Consider the following 25,763-nt stretch of genomic DNA (forward strand, 5'->3'; position numbering starts at 1 on the left):
CTAAAATCTATTGAGTAAAGGCCGAACCTGTTTGGCTGTTCTTGATCAGCCAACCCCTTCATCACCGGCATCAGCCGAGTGAACCTACTGGAAACTGTCCCGAAGTTAGGATATTTTTTCCTTAAATATGGGGACCAAACTTGTCTATAATATTCCAGCCATGGCATTCTTGCAGTTTTAACAAGACTTCCCTCTTTTAAAGTCGAGAGTGTGGTGTTGGGAAAGTGTAGCAGGTCAGGCAGTAGCCTAGGAGCAGGCGAATCGACGTTTCATCAACATTCCTGATGAAGGGCTTATGCCTGAAATGTCAATTCTCCTGCTTTTCGGATGCTGCCTGAACTGCTGTGCTTTTCCAGCACTACACTCTTGACTCTGAGCTCCTGCATCTGCAGTCCTCACTTTTCCCCTCTTTTAAACTCTAGTCCCTGAGCAATAAAGGCTAAAATTCCATTTGCCCTCCTAATTACTTGCTGCATCTGCATGCTAATGCTTTGTGTTTCCTGTGCAAGTACACCCAGATCTCTCTGTATGGTTTATTTGCAGTCTCTCACCGTGTAAATTACTTCTGTTTGAATGCTTTCTCTCATGGTAGAGACTGACACAAGATCTTCTGCCCAGTTTAGCATCTTTGTTGAGATTGAGATGTAAATATCAGTAAAAGTTGGTGCAAAATGTTGGTCTAAATTATCTGCCTTTTAGCAATGCCCCAATCACATCCACTAAGAGTTCCCATGCCCACTTTAACCACTTCCCTCTTTAGATTAGATTAGATTAGATTACTTAGATTAGATTACTTACAGTGTGGAAACAGGCCCTTCGGCCCAACAAGTCCACACCGCCCCGCCGAAGCGTAACCCACCCATACCCCTACATCTACATTTACCCCTTACCTAACACTATGGGCAATTTAGCATGGCCAATTCACCTGGCCTGCACATCTTTGGACTGTGGGAGGAAACCGGAGCACCCGGAGGAAACCCACGCAGACACGGGGAGAACGTGCAAACTCCACACAGTCAGTCGCCTGAGGCGGGAATTGAACCCGGGTCTCAGGCGCTGTGAGGCAGCAGTGCTAACCACTGTGCCACCGTGCCGCCCACAATCTAATTATCTAATCTAATCTAATCTAATCTAATCTTTAGATACATGTAGAAATGCTTGTTTTTATATTTCTTGCCAATTTACTTTTGTCATCAGTTTTTCCCCCTCTTTATAAGCTTGTCTGCTGCTGGTTCCTTTTTAAAGAAATAATTCTCATGCTCTAATTTCCAAGCTTTTGTCACTTTGTGTGCCTTATTATTGGTTGTTACTCTCCATCACCATCTTTAATAACCATGGGTGCTTCATCCTTCTCATTGAGTCCTTTTTGACGAGAATACATTTTTGCTGAGCATTACAAAATATCTGCCATTGCTTGTCTATTGACCTTCCCGTAATCTATTTTCCCAGTCTGCTTTAGATAACCCTTTCTGCAATTGCCCATATTGAAATTTGAGGAACTGAGTTGCTCTCCCTCAAACTGAATTTGAAATTCAATTGTATTGTGTTGTGATCCCCTAGAGGATCCTTTAACAAGGGAATCCCTTACTGGATCTAAAATAGCCTAATCCTGGGTAGGTTCAGCAATGTACTGCTCAGAGAAACCATTCCTGATCATGGAATCCCTACAGTCTGGAAGCAGACAGTTTGATCCATTGTGTCCACTCTGACCCTCTGAAGGGCATCCCACCAATCCGTGTATTTCCCATGGCTAATCCACATAACCTACGTATCCCTGGACACTACGGGCAACTTAACACAGCCAATCCACCCTGACCTGCACGTCGTTGGACTGTGGGAGCAAACCGGAGCAGACACTGGTAGATGAAACCCATGCAGACACAGGGAGAATGTGCAAACTTAGCGAGTTTTGAGAAGATGTGCAAGCTCCACACAATCGCCTAAGGCTGGAATCAAGCCCAGGTTCCTGGTGCTCTGAGGCAGCTAGTGCTAACCACTGAGCCACCGTGCTGCTGATGTACTTTACAAATTCATCTTCCACATTACCCTTGGCTGATATGCAGATCAAAGTCACCCATGACTATGGTAGTGCTCTTCTCAAGCCTTGATTGGTTCCCAAGTATCTACTATGTTCTGTTGCTACTTCTTATGGTCACCCAAACTGACTCCATGTCCTGATCTGTTGTATCTCTTTTACTGGTCACCCAAGCACTAACACAATCCCTGGTTAACAAAGTTACCTCACCTCCCTTTCATTTCTGCCTATTTTTCTGGAATTTGAACACCCTTAAATATTTCAATTCCCGGTCACCTTCACTCTGCAATAACTATCAAGTTGCATTCAATTTCTGTCTTTGAGTCATGAAATCATTGGTCTTGTAACAAATGCAGTGTTCTTTCAGATAAAAAGCCTAAATCTTTGATTTTATCCCATTGTTATTTGTCATACTTTGTTTTCTAATGCTCCTGTGATGCACATTGAGATAGTCATTACATTAAACATGCTAAACAAACGCAAGTTGTTTAGTCATTTAGAATAACACAGGAGTATATCTTTTCTGCACTTTGTTCCAGTGCAACCAAAGCTTTTTTTTGTCATCCCTATAAATTTGTTGCAGTGTGATTTCTCCTTGAATTTGTTAATGTTAACACTTCCTCTAAGATTAGATATTTGAATGTTTCCCAAATTGGATTCCAATTTTATGACAGGAACATCCAACAGCCTCCAGATGGCACTGTGGGGGTCAGGTACACTGTGGCTCAACAGCACCACCATAAGGCTCATTGAGTCACTGCAGGAATTGGCATCATCACTGTAGGGGGTGGAAGAGTTTAAACAGGCAACACTCATGGGTTGGGGTGGACAGTAAACTGAGTCCCTTTTTCTGCTTTCCCATCCAGCCCTGTAAATTCACAATGACTTGGTAGCACTCCCCAATATTGCTCACTAGTAACCTGTCTTCACATTGACACTCCCTAGTGTTCTGGGCAATCATTTTGCCTCTTTAACATCTGGTTAATATTCCATCTATTCAGAGGAGGCTAACCCGCTGGTAAATGAGCAAAATCCTGCAGATGCTGAAAAGCTGAAGCAAATCTGGAGCAACTCAGCAGGTCTGGCAGCATCTCCCAAGAGAAAACCGAGTTAACGTTAGAGCCTGATTCTTCAGAAAGTGAAGATTATTGGGAATTGTAATGGGTTTTGGATGGTTTTAAGCAAAATGGGTTCAGGGCCAGTGGTTCAGAAGGGACGTTGGGGAAAGGGTAAGAGGGTAGGGAGATTGGAGATCAAAGGTGTAGAGTCATAGAGATGTACAGCATGGAAACAGACCCTTCGGTCCAACCCGTCCATGCTGCCCAGATATCCCAATCCAATCTAGTCCCACCTGCCAGCACCCAGCCCATATCCCTCCAAACCCTTCCTATTCATATACCCATCCAAATGCCACTTAAATGTTGCAATTGTACCAGCCTCCACCACTTCCCCTGGCAGCTCATTCCATTGCCATATCACCCTCTGTGTGAAAATGTTGCCCCTCTTTTATATCTTTCCCCTCCCACCCTAAACCTATGCCCTCTAGTTCTGGACTCCCCGACCCCAGGGAAAAGACTTTGTTTATCCTATCCATGCCCCTCATGATTTTGTAAACCTCTGAGGTCAGCCTCCGACGCTCCAGGGAAAACAGCCCAAACCTGTTCAGCCTCTCCTTATAGCTCAAATCCTCCAACCCTGGCAACATCCTTGTAAATCTTTTCTGAACCCTTTCAAGTTTCACAACATCTTTCCGATAGGATGGAGACCAAAATTGCACACAATATTCCATCAGTGGCCTAACCAATGTCCTGTACAGCAGCAACATGACCTCCCAACTCCTGTACTCAATACTCTGACCAATAAAGGAAAGCATACCAAACGCCTTCTTCACTATCCTATCTACCTGCGACTCCACTTTCAAGGAGTTATGAACCTGCACTCCAAGGTCTCTTTGTTCAGCAACACTCCCTAGGACCTTACCATTAAGTGTATAAGTGCTGTTTAAATTTGCAGCTTGCACTTATCGGAATGGGAGGGGAGAACCATGTATCGCATCACCAATTGATTGAGGAGGGTTCCTCTGCATGTGACATTTAAGAAATTGTGAGCCTTCCTTGCACATCTTCAGCAGATTAGTTCCCACTTGGTAACCACGACGTCATACAGCAAGAAACGACCATGACTCAGAGCTGGGAGCAATTGTTTCACATACTGGACAATTTGGGAACCCCTACTGTGCATCATTAGATGACCTCTCTCTAATATGTCCCAAAGTTTCAGTAGCACTGACACTTTCACCTTCAGGCCAGGGTTTGTGAGTCCAGTACCTTGGAACCTCAGCTAGAGGTCCTGAGTGTCACTGCTGTCCAAGTCTGTGATGAACAGAAAAGCAGTGGGAGACTCACTTGTTAAAGATATGTCTCAAACGTTTAACCCAACCATTTAGCTTTAATGTAATATGTGGTTGAAACTAACATTAATTGATATCTGTATTAAGAAGTTCAACCCAATAAATTTGCTATATATTTGTATTTCTGTACTCATTTTGATCAAATCCTTCAGGTACTTTCTGCCTGACAACACAGCACTTGGCCAAGAATCCTCATCAGGGCCAATGACCAGATTTTCAAGAAGTGGGTGATCAGTTTAAAGCACTTTAGGTTGTCAGCAAACAGTGAAAGATGCGATGGAGAGTTTGTTGTGTCCTGGCCATCCTATTGGCCTCGTGAAATCCTGCTGTATTAATTGTGTTGTTCAATGAAAATCCAAACGCTGTCAGTTTTCGTTCCCCAGTTCTTCATGTTCCATTGCTCACATAAAACCTGAAAGAGCTGAATCTTCACATTCCACCCAGCGTCGACAACAAGAAGCAGCTCACCATCTGTTTGCATCACTTCCTCGTTCTGCCTGGTACAGTTGGTAATTATAGCAACTTCTGCCTTTTCTTTCTGTTTCTTCTGCTGATGCCTGTATTTTGTTCCTCAGGCCCTTCAAATCGGAAACACACTGACAAACTGCACAGTTCCCCAAACTTGAGACGTGGGGGTTATGCTGAGTGATATAAATTCACTGGGGGCAATTCAGAGCAGGCTTACCAGAAAAATACCTGGAATCTGGAGGGTTTTCTTACAGGGAGAGATTGGACAGGCTGAGCTTGTATCCTCTCGGGATTAGCAGTGTAAATCATCTTGATTGAAACATATAAGATCCCTCGGGATCTTGACTGGATTGATGTGGAGAGGATGATGTCTCTAACACTGGAACCAAGAATGAAGGGTCACTGTTTACAAATCAGAGAAGGTCTATTTAAAGGAGGTCACTTACTTTAGGTGAAACCTTTTCTCTGAGAGTTGGGATTCTTTGGAATTCTCTCTCTAACAGGGAGGTGGAAGCAGAGATGTTGAATATTTTTAAGGTGCATGTGCATTGGTGCTTGGTACGCAAGGGGATTTGAGGTTACGATTAAATCTGCCGAGCTGTTATTGCATGGCAGAGCAAGCTCAAGAAGCCAAATGGCCTACTCTTGTTTCTTGTTGGTATGAACAACACTGCAAAGCAGAATGGACAGTGAGCAGTGAGGGAGCACTGGGAAAAAGAATAGAGACATGGACTATTTTCTAAATAGGGAGAAAATTCAGAAGTCTAAAGTGCAAAGAGACTTGGGAGTTCTCGTCCAGGATTCTCTCAATGTAAACTTGCAGGTTAAGTCAGTTGTTGGGAAGGCAAGTACAATGTTGACATTTACTTTGAATATAGAAGCAGGGGTGTACTTCTGAGGCTCTATAAGGCTTTGCTCAAACCACATTTGAAGTATTGTACACAGTTTAGGCCCCATACCTCAGGAAGGATGTACTGGCCTTGGACGTGTTCAGAGGAGATTCACGAGAATGGTCCCAGGGATGAACAGTTTAACGTGTGCGGAACATTTGAGGACTCTGGGTTTATACTCAATGGAGTTTAGAAGGAGGAGGGGGGGATCTAATTGAAACATACAGAATACTGAATGGTCTGGACAGAGTAGATGTTGGGAAGATGTTTCCATTTTGAGGAGAGACTAGGACCCAAATGCATAGCCTTAGAGTAAAGGGAAGACCTTTTAGAATGGAGATAAGGAGAAATGTCTTCAGCCAGAGAGTGGGGAATCTATGGAATTCATTGCCACAGAAGGCTGTGGAGCCCAGGCCATTGAGTATATTTAAGATGGAGATAGATAGATTCTTGATTGTTAAGGGGATCGAGGGTTACAGGGAGAATGAGGTTGAGAAACTTATCAGCCATGATTGAATGGTGGAGCAAACCTGATGGGCTGAATGGCCTAATTTAAGCTCCTATGACTTATGGTCATATGGACTCCATTTGAGGGTCAGCACTGAGGGAACACCATGTCCCTCGGAGGGTCAGCTTTGAGGGAGCACTGTGCCCATCGGAGGGTCAGCTTTGAGGGAGCACTGTGCCCATTGGAGGGTCAGCATTGAGGGAGCACTGTGCCCATCGGAGGATCAGCACTGAGGGAGCACCATGCCCTTCGGAGGGTCAGCGCCGAGCGAGCACTGTGCCCATTGGAGGGACAGTACTGATGGAGCACTGTGTCAATTGGAGGGTCAGCATCGTGCCCATCGGAGGGTCAGTACCAAGGGAGCACCATGCCCTTCGGAGGGTCAGCACCGAGGGAGCATCGTGCCCATCGGAGGGTCAGCACTGAAGGAGCACCGTGCCCAACGGAGGATCAGCACCGAGGGAGCACCACACCCAGAGGGTCTGTATCAAGGGAATGCTTTGCCCAATAGAGGGTCATTATTGCGAGGTGAAGAATTAGATTTTGTTTTCTTTTGGATCTGATGCTATAATCATGTTCCTTTCAGGTGGATATAAAAGGTCCCAGAGCCACTATTGCAAAGGAGGGCAGCTGGGTTCACCCTGATCGTGATCAAAATTTATCTCTCAACCAGCATCACTTTTGAAAGAAACTATTTATTGAGTCATCTAGCATATTACACTTTGTGGGACTTTGCTCTGCACAAATTGGCTGCTATTTCAAACATTACAACAGTGACCTTGTTCTATTGGCTGTTAAAACATGTGGAAACATCCTTAAAAACTGCGATATAAATTCAGATCTTTTGTCTGTTCCCACATGAGGCAGTGGGACTCAGTAAGTGTGGCACAGGAGGAGTAAACAAGAATCCATTTGTGATATGGAATGATGTTACTGTTTCCAGCTCGTTACATTCAGACCAGCATCAAAATCCCTGTTACTTCGGTGATGATATCTCTGAACTGAGGGATGTTAAACTTTTCTGCTCTGATCATTTGGATGCAACTCGTGCTTAATTGGTTCCAAAAATGGGGTCAAGATACTATTTGAACTACGACGATTTCTTCTCTTTCAGGTTTCAACAGCTTTTCAGCTCTGTCCCTCCCTCTTTCTCTGGGGTACCTCTTCAAGCTGCTTCTCTCACTAAACGTTCAGTCACTTTCACAGGGCCGACCATGTTCCCAAACTGAGCTAGTCCCATTAGCTTGCGTTTGGCCCATGTCCCTCCAAACCTTTCCTATTCATGTACTTATCCAAATGTCTTTTAAATGTTGTAACCGTACCTGCAGCCACCACTTCCTCTGGCAGCTCATTCCACACGTGAACCACCCTCTGTGTGGAAAAACCTGCCCCTCAAGTCTTTTTTAAATCTTTCTTCTCTCACCTTAAAAATATGACCCCTAGTTTTGAATTCCCCCAGCCCAGAGAAAAGACATTTGCTATTCACTTTATCCATGCCCCTCATGATTTTATAAACCTCTCTAAGGTCACCCCTCAACCTCCTATGCTCCAGCGAAAAAAGTCCCTGCCTATCCAGCCTATTTTTATAACTCTAACCATTCCTAGCAACATCCTGGTAAATCTTTTCTGAACCCTCTCCAGCTTAATAATATCCTTTCAATAACAGTATTCCAGAAGAGGTCTCACTGTATAACTCAACATGATGTCAGAGGTCTGAGCAATGAAGACAAGTATGTTAAACACCTTCTTAACCACCCCCGTGATGCAAATTTCAAAGAATTATGTACCTGAAACCCTAGGTCTCTCTGTTCGACAACACTACCCAGGGCTCTATCATTAGTTGTATAAGTTCTTCCCTTGTTTGTTTTAACAAAATCAAGCATTGGCCCTTCATCAGCAATTTCTGATGAAGGGATTATACCTGAAATGTTGACTCTCCTGCTCCTCGGATGCTGCCTGACCTGCTGTGCTTTTCCAGCACCACCCTTTTCAACTCTGACTCTCCAGCATCTACAGTCCTCACTTACTCCTGTTTTACCAAAATGTAATACCTCACATTTATCCAAATTAAACTCCATCTGCCCCTCCTCAGCTCATTGACCCAATTGATCAACATCTCCTTGTATTGTAGATAACCTTCTTCGCTGCTGACTCCACCTCCAATTTGGTGTTGGTTGCAAACTTCCTAACCACGCCTCCCAAATTCTCATCCAAATTCTTTATATAATTGACAGACAAAAGTGTTTCTAGTTCTGATCCCTGTGGAACACAGCTGGTCCTAAAAGCTCCTTCTGTTAAAAGTTATTACATTTTTGTGAAGAGTCTTGGGATGTTTTACAAGTTATTCCAGATTCACACTAATATATTACTTTGTCTTTTCCATGATCTGTCCAAAGGTTTGTACGTTCAGATAAATGATGAGAAAGCTGTTTTTTGTTGTAAATTCATTCATGGGACATAGGCATCACAATCAAGGATAGTTTTGTCACTCACCTATCCCTAATGTATGGCTTTGCTCACCCATTTCAGAGTTAACCACATTGTTGAGCGTCAGGAGTCACATGCAGGCCAGATCAGGTAAGGGTTTTCAACCCAAAAGGTGAACCAGATGGGTTTCAAACAACAATCAATGGTAGTAGTCCTGTACCATTATTAAGGGTAGTTTTCAATTCCTGATTTATTAATCAGATTTAATTTCTTGGCTGTCTCAATAGGATTTGAGCCTTGGTCCACCTGTCAGTGGGACTGGAGTTGTCTTGCCAGGTTTATTGACATTACCACTACACCATCAAAAGATTATCTCTTACCGTGCATTAGCGAAACTAGGTTCCTGTTTGGTAAGGGTTCCATGTAGTTAAATAAGAAAGCATATGGAAAAGGTTGAAATGCAGGACAGTGAAGTGGAGCAGCCTGCGATATTATATTTCCTTTGAGTAGCAATGTTCCACAGAGTACAACTCAATGGTACAAGCTAGTGTGAAGCTCATGGTTAAAACTGTAGAGTAAAAACAGAAAATGCTGGAAATCTTTGGCAGGTGTGGCACAGTTCATGTTTCAGGGTCAACAGTAAAGGTAATGTTACTGTAGTCACACTCTCTGGAGAGAAGATAAAACTGGTGGTGGTTTAACCTGAGGGTCACCACGCCTCAGGCGAGGGGAGAAGTTGTGAAGAACAGTCCTTCACAGTAATCTCAGCCAGTGTGGGAATTGAATTTACATTGTTGATATCAGTCCACCTGATAAACTAACCATAAATGCTGGAGGAAACAGCACAGAAGCGCTTCACAGGAGGCTCCCAAGCACTGAGGATGTCACCTAGACAGGGGACGAAACATTTGCAAGACAAATTCCCAGCTCGGCGAACAGAACCACAACAATGAGCACCCAAGCTACAAATCTTCTCCCAAACTTTGAAAACTAACTATCCAGCCAACTCAGCTAACAGTCCCCATGGCCTATTGTTTGAACAGGTCAAAATTGGAGATGTGGAACAGAAACAGGCAGTCCTGGAGAAACACAGCAGGTCTGGGAACATCTCTCAGAGAGGAAGTTAATGGTTTGAGTTCAATATGACCTTTTCACAGTACTCTGAGTAACAGTCATATCGGACTGAAAACATTATCTCTGTTTCTCTCTGACAAATGCTCCAAGACCTGCTGAGTTTCTCTAACACTTTCTGTTCCTGTTCCACATCTGTAACTAGGACCTGCTCCAACAAGTCTTTGGGATCGGTTTCCAGCATCCGCAATATTTTGCTTTTATTTGAAAGGTAGAGATGTAATGGGTTTTAAATAAATACACAGTAGGGAGAAAGGGGGTGGAAGAACATGGCAGCAAGTCTGATGCATTGTCATTTTAATTCTCTTCCCCATCTGCCCACTCTGTCCATTCTCCCTCAGTTATCCTGCACTGTTCCATTGAAGATTAGCACCTAATCACTCAAAGACCCACATGACAACATTCAAACTCAATGTAGAGTTATCATTCAAGGTTATAATATTTTCAGATGGCGATTGTTCACGTTTCATCATTTTCCCATTTACACCTTTTCTATTTTGTTGCTTCCCTTCCATCTCCTTTTGTTGACTAGGTTCTCCTGCATTCCATCCTCTTTTCCTTTCGTTCTTCCCTTCACCTTGCTTAAATAATTGTATAAAGCCTGTGAGAGCTCTTGTGCAAATCAGTTTTGACAAAAGATAACACCATGGTACATAGGGACAGAAGTAAGCCATTCAGCCCATTCAGTCTGGTCTGCCACTCAATGAGGTCTGATCATCCACAACTCCACTTTCCTGCCTTTTCCCTATCACCCTTGATTCCCTTCCTGATTAAAAATCTGTCTGTATCAGCCTTGAATATACTTAATGACCTTGCCTCAACAGCTTTTAAGCTAACTATCTGTGGTAAAGAATTCCACAGACTCGCTCCTCTCAGAGAAAAGAAATTCCTTCCCTTTCCGTCTAAAATGGTGTCCCTTTATTCCGAGTTTATGCCCTGTGGACCTCAACTCTCCAACAAGGGGAAACAACCTCATTGTATCTATCTTGTCAACATGAGACATCAACTCTGTTTCTCTCTCCATAGATGCTGCCAGACCTGCTGAATTTCTCCAGCATTTTCTGTTTTTATTTCAGATTTCCACCATCTGCAGTGTTTTACCTTTGGGTTCAATCTTTGGTATCAAGTTCACCTTTCTTGCTCGCCACCTCTTATTTTACGTAGAATTATTTGGATTACATTGCTAACATGAATACAGTTCTGTGCAAAAGTGCTTTAAATTTAATTGTAAAAAAGATGATTCACAAGGGGTTTGGTGACCAGCAGAAAAACACAAAGTAAAATCCTTCACATTCTTTTTCAATCTGAATCAGAGTCTGAAATTTCTTCTTCACCTTTCAGAGAGAGGGAGAGAAAAACAATGGATACAACAGTTAAGGAGAATACTACATCGTAACAGTTTAGTTCAGACAGTATCAAAAGTTACAAAATCCTAGGTTCAAGTCCTGCTCTGGAAATTGACACAAATCTTCAGGTGACTAAGGGAGCACTGCACTGTCAGAGGTTTCAGCACCTTGTTGAGCTGTTCAAAGGAGGGTCCTTATCTCTGTTCTTTCAGAACTCCCCATCTCTTTCTCAAAATAGTGCCCTGGCACCTCTTGCACTCCTTGGAGTTAGTGCAGCATTCACTCAGAACTGCAACTAACCGTGTGCAATTACCTCAGGAGCAGTATTTTAACTTAATGAAACAGGCTATGACTGAATGAAATATAACACGGTCAATATTCAGGCTTTGGCTGGTGAGTGACAATTAACGTTCATGCCACATAAGTGTCGGGCAATGACTATCTCCAACAAGAGAATCTAACCATCTCCTGGTGACAATCAACAGCATTACAGTTGGTTCTGATATAACTCGATAGTTTCGTTCTTGGGCGATCCTGCCTTTTAAGAAAATCGTGCAGTAGCCAATGGGGCTAAATAATGGGGCTGGAATTGCGTTAAAGCCAATACAGATAAGGAAAGTTCGTGTTCTACAAATAATGGTCTAAATCCTTCAATTGTGTTAAGTCACGTTGAAGAAACACACATTATAGCAGAACCAACTGTACCACTGATGAATCTCCCATCATCATCACTGTAGGTTGGACGGGTGACCAGAAAGTTAACTTAACCAGCTGCTAAGGAGATGGTGATATCCTGGTATTGTCACCGGACCAACAGTCCAGGCCATAATGTTCTGATGATGTGGATTCAAGTCCCACAATGGAAATTTGAATTCACCATAATCTGGAATAATGATGATGTGAAGGTGCTGGTGTTGGACTGGGATGGACAAAGTAAAAATCACTCCACACCAGGTTTATTTACACCTGGTGTTATGGATTAATAATTATCTTGTTTTAAAGATCTATTCACTTTTGGAGAAGGAATCTACCAACTTCTCCTGCTCTTGTCTAAGTGTGTCTCCAGACCCACATGAATGGATTCCCTCTGGGCAATTAGGGATGGGCAATAAATACTGACCTGGCCAGTGATGGCAACATCCAATGAATACAATTTTTAAAAAAAATCTGCCGACAAGACAGGCAGGTCAGAGGTTGGAATTTTGTTGTGAATAACTCACTCCCTGAAGACCACCCACTGTGCTGTTGTGTACTTCCCACATCTCTACCCAGGACAAAGCAGCCTGCCTGATTGGAACCGTGTCCATTTGTACTGCGTTACAAGTCTGGACCATCTACACTGATGCAATCACCCAGAGTCCTTCAACCTTCCAAATCTTCCAAACCCACCATCAGTCCAGTGGTTTCATGCTCCATGTTGCTAAATTCCAGATTTTTAAACCAGATTTACTGAATGAATTGAAATGAAATTTAGGATGAGATTTGAAATCTTTATCCTGATCATTGATCCTCATGGGAAAACAATGTAGATTGTCAGTGGGCAGAATGTTGGCAAATGGAGTGTTTAAAGTGAAAGCAAGAGCTTATCCACTTTAGCAGTAAGAATAGAACAGCAGAATATTATTTAAATGGAGGGAGACTTCAGAATAGTGTGGTGTAGACGGATCTGGGTGTCATTGTAAATGACTTCACAAAACATGGACAAACAGCTATGGCAAGTGATTACAAGAGCAAATGGAACATTGGTCTTCAGTGCAAAGGGAGTGCAGTTTCAAAGTAGGGAAGACTTGTTATATACTGGATTAGTGGTGCTGGAAGAGCACAGCAGTTCAGGCAGCATCCAACGAGCAGCGAAATCAACGTTTCGGGCAAAAGCCCTTCATCAGGAATAAAGACAGTGAGCCTGAAGCGTGGAGAGATAAGTTAGAGGAGGGTGGGCGTGGGGAGAGAGTAGCATAGAGTACAATGGGTGAGTGGGGGAGGAGATGAAGGTGATAGGTCAAGGAGGAGAGGGTGGAGTGGATAGGTGGAAAAGAAGATAGGCAGGTCGGACAAGTCAAGGAGACAGTAACTGAGCTGGAAGTTTGAAACTAGGATGAGGTGGGGGAAGGGGAAATGAGGAAGCTGTTGAAGTCCACATTGATGCCCTGGGGTTGAAGTGTTCCGAGGCGGAAGATGAGGCGTTCTTCCTCCAGGCGTCTGGTGGTGAGGGAGCGGCGGTGAAGGAGGCCCAGGACCTCCATGTCCTTGGCAGAGTGGGTGGGGGAGTTGAAATGTTGGGCCACGGGGCGGTTTGGTTGATTGGTGTGGGTGTCTCGGAGATGTTCCCTAAAGCGCTCTGCTAGGAGGCGCCCAGTCTCCCCAATGTAGAGGAGACCACATCGGGAGCAACGGATACAATATTGGTGGATGTGCAGGTGAAACTTTGATGGATGTGGAAGGCGCCTTTAGGGCCTTGGATAGAGGTGAGGGAGGAGGTGTGGGACTTGCTGAGACAAGTGGAGGACCGTGTATGGAATGGGGCTCCTTACTTAAGGAGGGATACATTTGGGGTGAAAGCAGAGGTTCATTGGGATGAAGAGGTTTGCCTTATGAGGAAAGGCTGAGCAGGTTAGACTCTGGTGTTTTGAGGAATGTGAGATGATCTCATTATAATGAAAGATTCTGAGAGGGTTAGACAAGGTCGTTCCCACCCCCCCACCCCCACCTTGGGGCCATTGTTTTAGAATCTGCTTCAGTTTGAGATGAGGAGGAATTTCCTCACTGGGCAGATTGTCAATCTTTGGAATTCTCCAGGAGAAAGTGAGTCCTGCAGATCAGAGTCGAAGCGTGTGATGCTGGAAAAGCAAAGCCGGTCAGGCAGCTTCCCAGGAGCAGGAGAGTCGACGTTTCGAGCATAAGCTCTTCATCAGGAATCTCTACCCAGGAAGCAGTGGCTGATGCACCATTAACTAAAATCAAGGATTAAGGGGAACAGGCAGGAAAATGGAGACGGTATCAAGCTCGATCTGTATAATCGTACTGAACAGTGGAACAGACTCCCGGGGTGCGGAGCAATTAGTTAGTAGCTCCTCTATCTCATGGTTAATGGATTACTAGTCCAGCCATAACCATTAAACTAGCATACCTAAGACTGTATTAAATACACACTGTTAAAGTGTCTGTGATCACTGTTTTTGGAGCAGGGAAATTCTTCAGGTTTTGTGCATCGGACAGATCATTATAGAAACCAAGAAGATCACAGGCCAAGGTCCCTGGTCTGTGCAATGTTAGTTAACCAGTTGCCATATGAACATTTCCTGCCCTTACATATGGCTATTTTATCCTGTCCTGCACTGTGTTCTGACTTGCAAACAATTTGACTCACAAATGGATTCCAGAACTGTATCCAATTTATAACACTTCCTGCTCATTCCTGCCTCCTGTGCTCATTGACCCACACTGGCTCCTGCTCAATTTTAAAATCCCTCAAATGGTGTTACCCCTCACTATCCATAAGACCATAAGACATAGGAGTGGAAATAAGGCCATTCGGCCCATCGAGTCCACTCCGCCATTCAATCATGGCTGATGGGCATTTCAACTCCACTTACCCGCATTCTCCCCGTAGCCCTTAATTCCTTGTATCTCTGCAATCTCATCCAGTCCCTCTCCCACCAGTGCTCCAAGATATCTGTCCTGCTCCAGGTCAGACTCTGGAGGCTTTGCCAGGATGTTCAATCACTCAAACAGTTCCCTCATTCTTAAACAAGAGGAAATAGTCACTGTCTCTGCACTTTGGCCTCTTCAAGATCTATCTTTAGATTATTTCCATTGAGACTTTCACAGAATTGCGATGATGCAGGAGGAGGCCATTTGACATGTTATGTCTGTGCCAGCTCTCTGAATGAACATTATAACACCTGCCACTTTCCTGCCTTTTCCCCTTAACCCTGCATATTGCTTCTAGTCAAGTCAGGATCTAATGGCCTGACTGAACGTGCCTCCAATTATCTTCCAGGTAGTTCATTCCAGACCCAAGCCAAACACTTGTTTGATCAAATGTTTTTTCTCAGCTTGTAATTGCTTCTTTTGCTGATTATTTTAAAATTGCGCCCTTTTGTTCTCAGCCCTTTTACAAACTTTTCCAAATCTACTCCGTCCTGCCCTTAAGTGACTTTGAAAACTTTGAGAAAATCTCCTTTTAGTTTTCTCATCATGAGTATAACCAGTACAGTAGGTGTAACTATCACTGCCTGAAGGTGGAGGTGCCGGTGTTGGACTGAGGTGGACAAAGTCAGAAGTCACATGACACTAGATTAGAGCCCAACAGGTTCATTTGAAATCACAAGCTTTCAGAGCACTGCTCCTTCATCACTTGCCTGTGTGCTTCCCTCCACAATCACCTGATGAAGGAACAGTGCTCCAAAAGCTTGTGGATTCAAATAAACCTGTTGGACCATAACCTAGTGTCTTCTGACTGTACAGGGGTGACTCCTGTAGCTGTGGAATCTTTTTCCGTGGTTTCAGTTACCCGTGGTTTACTGCAGCCCGAACATATTATAGGGAACCTTCCAGAGCCAGGGACCAGGGGACTGCTGGGAAAGTAAATTTCCCATTGAAATGAATGCGTTTGCACCTATCCGCGGTTCTGGGCATCTGCGGTAGATTTAGGAATGTGTCCCCTGTGGGTATGGGCTGGGGGGACTACTGCATAAACTGGAATAGCGATCTTAGTCTCTGATGGCAACATGACCAAACTACAAGTAGAAACTGAGCTCTGTGGTCCCTTCCTCTAAACGCTTCTTCCTCTTCATCCCCCCCCCCTTTAAAATGCGCCTTACACTTGCCTGTTTCACAAAACTTTTCGGCACCAACATCTTCTCCTGTGGCTCCACGTCACATTTTGTTTGAGAAACATTCTCGTGGAAAGCTTTGCAATATTTTATGATGTTAAAGGTACTGTATAAACAAGATGTTGTTGAGTTGTGCTGAGAGGAGGGAGGTGCTGTTTGGTTTCTGTCCTTACCTGTGGATTTTTTGATTGTTGCAGTGTGTGTTGGGAGATCCTGAGGGTTAATGAGACTGATCAAATGGTTGCAGATGTAGTAGAAATCAAATGCAAACACAACTGTTGCCACGAAACCAAAAACCTTTTTGAGAAAAAAAGTGCAGGAGGAGAACAGTAAAACAACCGATTTGAGATAAGAACAGACAAAAATAGAATCTGATCTTTAACGAACGATGCAAAATTACTCACCCCAGCAGTTTTTGCAGATGCTGAACTCTTTGTAATGGCATAAATCGAGATCGCAAAGAAAATAACTGCAGCAGTTACACAGCGCAGGAAATCCTGGAAGATTTTTTGACATATAATATTTGAAATGTGTGAAAGGAAATTGCTCATTCTAAACAAAGTGTGCAAGACTTGTCAAACAAGCTTGCTTCAATGGTTTGTGCCAGAAAGTAAACTGCAAATTACAGACAATGCAATTAATTGAAAGGATTTTGACAGAAGTCAGGGTCTGTTCAACAAAGAAAGAAATTGTGTCTTCATTACATCTTTCAGCAGCTCCCAACTGCAGTTAATGAAGGGTAGCCACTGCTCTAAAGTAGGAAACTCCACAGCCAACCTGAGCACAGAAAGCTCCCACAACAACAAAGTTAGAATGAGCAGGGGGTTGGTTGTGTTTATTGGTGCTGATAAAGGGGATGCGACGGGTACCACGGTGAACTCCGCTGACTCTTCCAAATGGTGCCAGGAGATATTTTAGGTTTAGTTGAGGCATCACACAGCACCTCGGAAAGACAGTACTCCTGACAGTGTGACACTCCATCTTAATGAACATCTGAGAGTGTGGCACTTCCTCAACACTGACCCTCCAACAGTACAGCACTCCCTCAGCACTGACCATCCAACAGTGCGGCACTCTCTCAGCACTGACCCTTGGACTGTGTGGCACTCTCTCAGCACTGACCCTTGGACTGTGTGGCACTCCCTCAGCACTGACCCTCCGCCAGTGCCTATTCCCTCAGTACTGACCCTCCGACAGTGCGGCACTCCCTCAGCACTGACCCTCTAACATTACTCCCTTAGCACTCACCCTCTGACATTACTCCCTCAGCACCGATCCTCTGACATTACTCCCTTTGCACTGACCCTCCTACATTACTCCCTCAGCGCTGACCGTCCTACAGTGTGGCACTCCCTCAGCACTGACCCTCTGACATTACTCCCTCAGCACCGATCCTCTGACATTACTCCCTTCGCACTGACCCTCTGACATTACTCCGTCACCACTGACCGTCTGACATTACACCCTCAGCACTGACCACTGACATTACTCCGTCAGCACTGACCCTCTGACATTGCTCCGTCAGCACTGACCCTCTGACATTTCTCCCTCAGCACTGACCCTCTGATGGTACTCCCTCAGCACTGACCCTCTGACATTACTCCGTCAGCACTGACCCTCTGATGGTACTCCCTCAGCACTGACCCTCTGACATTACTCCCTCAGCACTGACCCTCTGACATTACTCCCTCAGCACTGACCCTCCGACATTACTCCGTCAGCACTGACCCTCCGACATTACTCCGTCAGCACTGATCCTCCGACATTACTCCCTCAGCACTGACCCTCTGATGGTACTCCCTCAGCACTGACCCTCTGACATTACTCCGTCAGCACTGACCCTCTGATGGTACTCCCTCAGCACTGACCCTCTGACATTACTCCCTCAGCACTGACCCTCTGACATTGCTCCGTCAGCACTGACCCTCCGACATTTCTCCCTCAGCACTGACCCTCCAACATTACTCCGTCAGCACTGACCCTCTGACATTACTCCCTCAGCACTGACCCTCTGACATTACTCCGTCACCACTGACCGTCTGACATTACACCCTCAGCACTGACCACTGACATTACTCCATCAGCACTGACCTTCTGACATTGCTCTGTCAGCACTGAACCTCCGACATTTCTCCCTCAGCACTGACCCTCTGACATTACTCCCTCAGCACTGACCCTCCGACATTACTCCCTCAGCACTGACCCTCTGACATTACTCCGTCAGCACTGACCCTCTGATGGTACTCCCTCAGCACTGACCCTCTGACATTACTCCCTCAGCACTGACCCTCTGACATTGCTCCGTCAGCACTGACCCTCCGACATTTCTCCCTCAGCACTGACCCTCTGATGGTACTCCCTCAGCACTGACCCTCTGACATTACTCCCTCAGCACTGACCCTCTGACATTGCTCCGTCAGCACTGACCCTCCGACATTTCTCCCTCAGCACTGACCCTCCGACATTACTCCGTCAGCACTGACCTTCTGACATTACTGCCTCAGCACTGACCCTCTGACATTACTCCGTCAGCACTGACCCTCTGATGGTACTCCGTCAGCACTGACCCTCCTACAGTGTGGCACTCTCTCAGCACTGACTCTCCAACGTTACTCCCTCAGCACTGACCCTCTGACATTATTCCCTCAGCACTGCATAGGGAGTGTTGGTCTAGGCTATCGACTGAGTCTCTGGAGTGGGGTCTGATGGGTGAAGCCCATCTCTGTTGTATTAGGCAAACACACAGTATCAGCAGCAATGATGGTGGAGGGGGAGCAAATACTTTAAATATTCCAGATGATTAATGGTGATAGATGTGAGGGTGGATATCTGTGGTAGAGCCCAGAAGTAAAGGGACACAGCTTGATCATGGGTAATGTCAGGCAGTACCCCATCACACGAAGGGAGTGGAAATCTGAAACCACTGAAGCTGGGGCTCATTGGAAAATGTCCAAAATTGAGACTGTCAGATTTTGGTGAGAGATTGATGGTTTTGGGAACCAAAGTAGGTAAATGGAGTTCAGAGGCACATCAGTCGTGATCTCAATGATTGTCAGAATATACCTGAGGGGCTGAATGGCCTCCTCATATCCCAGTTCTGTGCTCAGGTCTGTGGGAGTAGGTGTTTTTCATTGAGAGATGTATGCCACAGAGGTGAGAGTGGTTACTGACTGAGGTGAGGGGTCATATAGGATTTGCCCCTGAGTACAGGGTTCAGATGTTATCTGTGCCACCAGCACCTCCCCCCCCACACACGCTGTCGTGGTTCTATTCATTCGCAAGACTGGGCATCACTGGCTAGGCCAGCATTTATTACTCATCCCATTTAAGAGTCAAACACATCACTGTGGGTCTGGAGTCATGTGTAGGCTAGACTAGGTAAGACTGGCAGATTTCCCACCATAAAGGTTCTCAGTGTACCATACAGTCATAGAGATATACAGCATGGAAACAGACCCTTCGGTCTCACCCGTCCATGCCGACCAGATACCCAACCTAATCTAGTCCCACCTGCTAGTACCCAGCCCATATCCCTCCAAACCCTTCTTATTCATATACCCATCCAAATGCCTTTTAAATGTTGCAATTGTACCAGCCTCCACCACTTCCTCTGGCAGCTCATTCCATACACGCACCACCCTGTGTGAAAAGGTTGCCCCTTAGGTCTCTTTTATATCTTTTAGCTCTCACCCTAAACCTATGCCCCCTCTAGTTCAGGACTCCCCCAGCCCAGGGAAAAGACCTTGTCTATTTACCCTATCCATGACCCTCATGATTTTATAAACCTCTATAAGGTCACCCCTCAGCCTCCGACGCTCCAGGGAAAACAGCCCCAGCCTGTTCAGCCTCTCCCTGTGGCTCAAATCCTCCAACCCTGGTAACATCCTTGTAAATCTTTTCTGGACCCTTTCAAGTTTCACAACATCCTCGAACCAGATAAACTTTTCCTGACAACTGGCAATGGGTTTGCGGTCAACATTAGATTCCAGATTTTAATTGAATTCAAGTTCTATCATCAGCAGTGGCGCAATTCAAAGGTGGGTCCCTCAAACATTACCTGGCCATCAGCACCCCCCGAACACTGCTGTACGTTTTACACCCAGGAATACTGAAAGGTGCTACTTACAATCAAAGGGCCGTGAAAACCTGGGAAATTGTCAATGTACTGTGTCACATACACGTAATAGGCACAAATGGATAGCAGGAACTCGATGAGAGGAGCAGCCATGAATGCAGCCATAGGGGATGCCAGGTAACATATTAAAATGATGAAAGACAGCACCTGGGGGTGGGGGGAGAACAAGAGGAAAGTGAACTAGCTGAGGCTGCACAGAAAGCAAGGCACTGACCTGTGACCCTGCAAATGACCAATCAACATCGTTCTTCCAGTTGTCAATTACAATCTCAACCAATTCCCCTCCATCTTCACACTGGACCTGCTCATTTAGAGGGTCTTAGAGAGCACAGGTAGAGACCATTTGGTCCACCACATCAATGCTTGCCCTTTGGAAAGATCCATGCAATTAGTTCCACTCCCTCTCTCCTGTTGTGATAATGTAAACTTCACAACTTTAATAACTGCTCATGGATTGAAAAAATCCAATCACTCTGAAATTACCTGTTTCTTGAAATGAAAGAGACAATGAGACACTGTTATAAAGGGCTTGAAAGCAACATGCGAATGAACTATCCCTGGGAAGAAACAACATAAACACGCTGTTTCCTGGGAGAGAGGAGGTAATGACTGCTTGCTAAGCTGCTGCCTTGTGACAAGTAAGTAATTAACTTTGCCTGCAGAAGCAATGTTTTGAAGTAAAGAGGTTAACTGCAGAAAAAACTTGTTTTTAAATAGACAACTAATTCTGAATATAACAAGGAACAGGGGAGCTGCTTCTGATAAGAAGGCAAGCTATAAACTGGAGATCTCCAGAAGAGTAATCAATGCTGGGGATGAAAGAATCGATTGAATCATACCAAAACCCAAACAATTCAGTAGCAGAACTTTGTAGAACAACACTGCACAAAGATCGAAGAGACAGACACTATTGGTTCAAATCATAGCTAAATTCCACCATTAATCAGGTAATAGCTGAGTTGGGTTGTGAGGCTTAACTTGTTTACTTGAGGGACTTAGTTTGATTGCTACGTGCAATTAAGTTTAAATCAGTTTTAGTACTTGATTGTGAAATTTCTTAATAAATAGTCGAATTAGAGGTAACTTATGGTGATTTACCCACAGGATTGGCTTTCTTTGTTTCCCTTTCAAGTAGTTCTCCAATTCCCTTTAAAAGACCATAATGAAACTGCCTCCACCACACTTCCAGGTAGCACAGATCATTAATAACTTTATGCATGAAATAAATCTCCTCAACTCAGTTCTGAAGAGTCATACTGAAGTTGAAATGTTAACTCTGTTTCTCTCTTCACAGATGCGACCTGACCTGCTGAGTTTCTCCAGCCACTTCTGTTTTTATTTCCTATTTCAGGCAGGAACAATTTTTCCCTCGCTACTCTGTTCATGGTCCTCCTGGATTTGAGGACCACTTGTCAGACCAAACACAAGACTGCCAAATTTCGAATGATTGCAACTGGGGAAAAGGGTGGTTATTGGTAAGTTGATTCTGATTTGCTTAGGTGTTGCTATGGAGAGCAGAGACGGCACTCCTCAGGTTTCTGGGTTACTCAAAAAAAAACAGCAAGACTTGAACATCTTCATTTTGTTTGCAGAGAATGGGTCTCTGTGTATGAATATAGCAAATGTGATGAGCTGAACTGGTTCTATGAAATTAATTTTACTCCTGTAGCTGTTAGCACATACAGAATTATCCAGCAAAGGCTGCCTAATCTTCAAATCCCATCTAACAGACTTTCTGTTTTAGGTTTTGAAAGTGTGGGCTGCTCAGTACTTTGACCATTTCCACGTGACCAGTTATTGAAACTTTATTCCCCTGGCACTTTGCTCTCTGGCATAAATTGCCACTATCAGTTTGTGATTTGGCACTCTTGCATTTATCCTGACGAGTGTAAGACCTAAACCTTTAGCGAAATGCTTCCCTTTTTGGAAATGTTCCGCGTCTGATTCAAGGATGGAATGATCCAACAGAGTGATCTGTGTGAAAACAAAAAAAAATGCTGGAGATCACAGCGGGTCAGGGAACATCCATGGAGAGGGATCAAAAGGGATCACAGGGGGTCAGGCAGCACCCATGGAGAGAGAACAAGCTGATGTTTCGAGTCCAGATGACTACCCACATCCCTCTGCCCTCCCTCTGGCTGATCTGAACTGGGGCAGTGGGGGAAGAGGAACACACGTGATAGTGTTCCAATGCTCCTGGTCTCTGAGAGAGTTTCTGCCCATGGTTTGGCCTTAGGTGAACAGACCCCATCCATATTGCCGGCTGAAACACAGGCACTGGTGATCAAGCATTTTATTGGGTCCTGAAGGTTAAAGACCATGTCCTGGTTACTACAACAGTGACACCCAGCCAACAAGTGCCTGTTTCACCGTGACTTCCAAGATTGCCATCAACTGGACTCTCTCCTTGCCAAAGTAAACAATCAGATAAACAATGCCTGTTTGTTTTGATTTGACACGGTTTGTGAAATTTCAGTTAGCAGCCTCTGGCTTACAGCTCGTACACAGAGAAATGGGGGTGAAGATGCTCGCTGAAAGGACAATGCACACTTTAGCGGTTACACACATACACATACACACTTACCACTTCAGCTGCCAGCAGCAGACCTTTCCGAGACTTTAAGAAATCTTTGTCCGGGATAAGTGCACTCAACCCGGTAGTGGCTGCGGGATCTGACTCCGGGAGCTCCGACTCTCCCATTGCAGCACCAGGTCAGGGGAGGGGCAGAGGAGGAGATGGGAGTCGTGCAAATGAAATGAGGTTTTGGGGAGGCTTTGTCTTTCAGGGAAATGTAAGGACTTTTTCTTTAACAGGGAGCTTCAGCGGGAAACGGAAATGTAGGTTTGCGGAAACTTGGGATCCTCCAATCTGAGACAATGGGTTGATCGGAGGGGATAGAGAGAAAAAAAACCCAGCCGGACCGACAGGAAATATTATTTTCATAAAGGCGAACAGAATGAGATCAGTTTCATCACGACTTTTCTCAAGAGGTTCAGCAAATTGCCTTCCAACTTTGCACGAAAAATGCAAACATTTCGTTAAGTTCTGGCCAACAAAGTCTTTAATAACCTTTGCAAAATAAAACTGCAAAAAGGTCACGAACAACTTTGCAAAAATAAAACACTTCGATATCTTTGGAAATGCTTTGCCAAAAAAAAGTTACTTTTAAAAAAGATGCAAAAATCGTCATTCAATGTTTTGCAAAAAATCTTAATGCTAAGTCACTTTTGCATAAAAATTGCCGCAGAGGATCTGAGAAAAGTTTAATTTCCAAATGGAACTACACAAGAATCGGCTGCAAAACAATGTTTCCTAACATGCTTTGCAAAGCCTCGGCTAAGTTATTCTCCATCACGTTTCTCGCCAAGTTAGGCGACGCTTTTAGAGAGGGATGGGTGGGGTAGGGGTGAGATGTGGGCTCATTTCAGTTTCTGACTCATTGCAGCCGCCTCTCGGACAAGCTCCCAGCAGACACAGGGCTGCAGGCAGCGAGCTGAGCATTGTATCGCCGAGAGCCTGTGAACACTTTTAGTTCCTGTGTTACACTCGAGGGCGTTAATAATCTAGGAGGTAAAAACAATGACTGCAGATGCTGGAAATCAGATTCTGGATTAGTGGTGCTGGAAGAGCACAGTGCTCTTCCAGCACCACTAATCCAGAAGGCGTTAATAATCTGCCATCAAAATCAGACTTTATCAAGACACCCTGCTCCAAACGTTTAGATTAAATTCCAGTCTGTAACTCACTCCCTGGTGTATGTTATTCTGTATATAAACCAGCCTAAACCCCTCGATTAAATTCCAGTCTGTAACTCACACCCTGGGATCTGTTATTCTATATATAAACAACCCAAACACCTTGATTAGATTCCAGTCCTTAACGCAGTCCCTGGGATCTGTTATTCTATTTACAGTATAAACCACTTGATTACATTCCAGCCTGAGGGAACTGGTGTAGATTGAAGGGATTTGGGCTCAATATTTTGAGGGTGTGACTGATGTAAATCATCTTGGAGCAATAAAGATTGAACACTGCTGGGTTTATGAACAGATGGTGTTCAGCTGTGATCCCCTTGTCTAGCCTCATTGCAAACTGGACTTTGTGGAGAACAGAGAGAGTTGTTCAGATGCAATGTCCAGCATCCTCCCTCAGCTTCTTCATGCATTGTCTGTTAGGTGCAAAATCTTCTGAACCGATTGAACAAGCGATTTATCTGAACATCTGATTGCACTGTTTCTCCCCATTAACACCTTGAAACAGTCTGAATCCACACAGAGACTGGGAAATGTTCATTCTCATCAGCTCAGGGCAGTTTCTCTCAGAATGGTAACTCTGCCACAGCGCAGGTTCCAACTGAACTCATTGAGTCCTCATCCTGAACCACTGGGAGCAATCCTGATATTACATGCACACTCCTTTTCTCTTGTTTTATTTACTGTCATGTGTGTTTATTACAAATTCAGTGAAAAGTGTTGTTTAGTGTTGCCACCGTCTGGTGCCATCTTAAAACACAGAAAAAAAGTCAGAGAGGTTTACAGCACGAAAACAGACCCTTTCGGTTCAACTCGTCCTTGCCGACCAGATATCCAAAATTAATCTAATTCTATTCACCAGCATTTAGCCCATATCCTTCTAAATCCTTCCTATTCAAACACCCATGCCTTTTAAAGAAGGACTGCAATTTCCCCTTCCACGTGGTTGATGATACCCTCCAACACACATCTCATCCACATCCCGCACCTCCGCCCTCAAACCCCCCCCCCTCCCCCCTCCCCGGCCCTCACCTTCCATCCTACCAACCTCCGCATGTACTGCATCACCTGCCTACATTTCTGCCAACTCCAAACGGACCCCACTACCAGGGATATATTTCCCTCCCCACCCCTATCCGCTTTCCGCAAAGACCGTTCCCTCCATGGCTACCTGGTCAAGTCCATGCCCCCCAGAAACCCATCCTCCCCTCCTGGCACCTTCCCCGCCACCGCAGGAATTGCAAAACCTGCGCCCACACCTCCTCCCTCACCTCCATCCAAGGCCCCAAAGAAGCCTTCCACATCCATCAATGTTTTACTTGCACATCCACCTATGCCATTTATTGTATCCGTTGCTCCTGATGTGGTCTCCTCTACATTGGGGAGACTGGACGCCTTCTCACAGAGCGCTTTAGGGAACATCTCCGGGACACCTGCACCAATCAACTCCACTGTCCCGTGGCCCAACATTTCAACTCCCCCTCCCACTCTGCCGAGGACATGCAGGTCCTGGGCCTCCTCCATCGCCGCTCCCTCACTACCTGACGCCTGGAGGAAGAACGCCTCATCTTCTGCCTTGGAACACTTCAACCGCATGGCATTAATGTGGACTTCACCAGTTTCCTCATTTCCCCACCCCCTACCTTACCTCAGTTCCAACCTTCCAGCTCAGCACCATCCTCATGACCTGTTCTACCAGTCCGTCTTCTTTCCCATCTATCTGCTCCACCCTTCTCTCTGATCTATTCACCTTCATCCCCACCTCCATCCACCTATTGTACTCTCTTAGCTATCTTCTCCCAGCCCCACCCCCTCCCATTTATCT

The 25,763-nt window shown here is 45.0% G+C and overlaps 1 protein-coding gene across 1 annotated transcript; it reads right to left on the reverse strand.

Moving 5' to 3' along the window:
• Positions 1-6,986: 6,986 nt before the first annotated feature.
• Positions 6,987-23,660, reverse strand: cmtm3 (CKLF-like MARVEL transmembrane domain containing 3). Its single transcript, XM_072595823.1, has 5 exons — positions 22,770-23,660; positions 20,177-20,332; positions 16,455-16,547; positions 16,224-16,347; positions 6,987-11,203 (listed from the first exon to the last, which is right to left on the reverse strand). Exons 1-5 carry the CDS (start codon positions 22,884-22,886, stop codon positions 11,169-11,171), a joined length of 525 nt encoding a protein of 174 aa, XP_072451924.1. The 5' UTR covers positions 22,887-23,660; the 3' UTR covers positions 6,987-11,168.
• Between the last annotated feature and the right edge of the window lie 2,103 nt (positions 23,661-25,763).

The sequence above is a fragment of the Chiloscyllium punctatum genome, chromosome 26, assembly GCF_047496795.1.
Source record: "Chiloscyllium punctatum isolate Juve2018m chromosome 26, sChiPun1.3, whole genome shotgun sequence".
In the NCBI taxonomy this organism is placed as follows: Eukaryota; Metazoa; Chordata; class Chondrichthyes; order Orectolobiformes; family Hemiscylliidae; genus Chiloscyllium; species Chiloscyllium punctatum.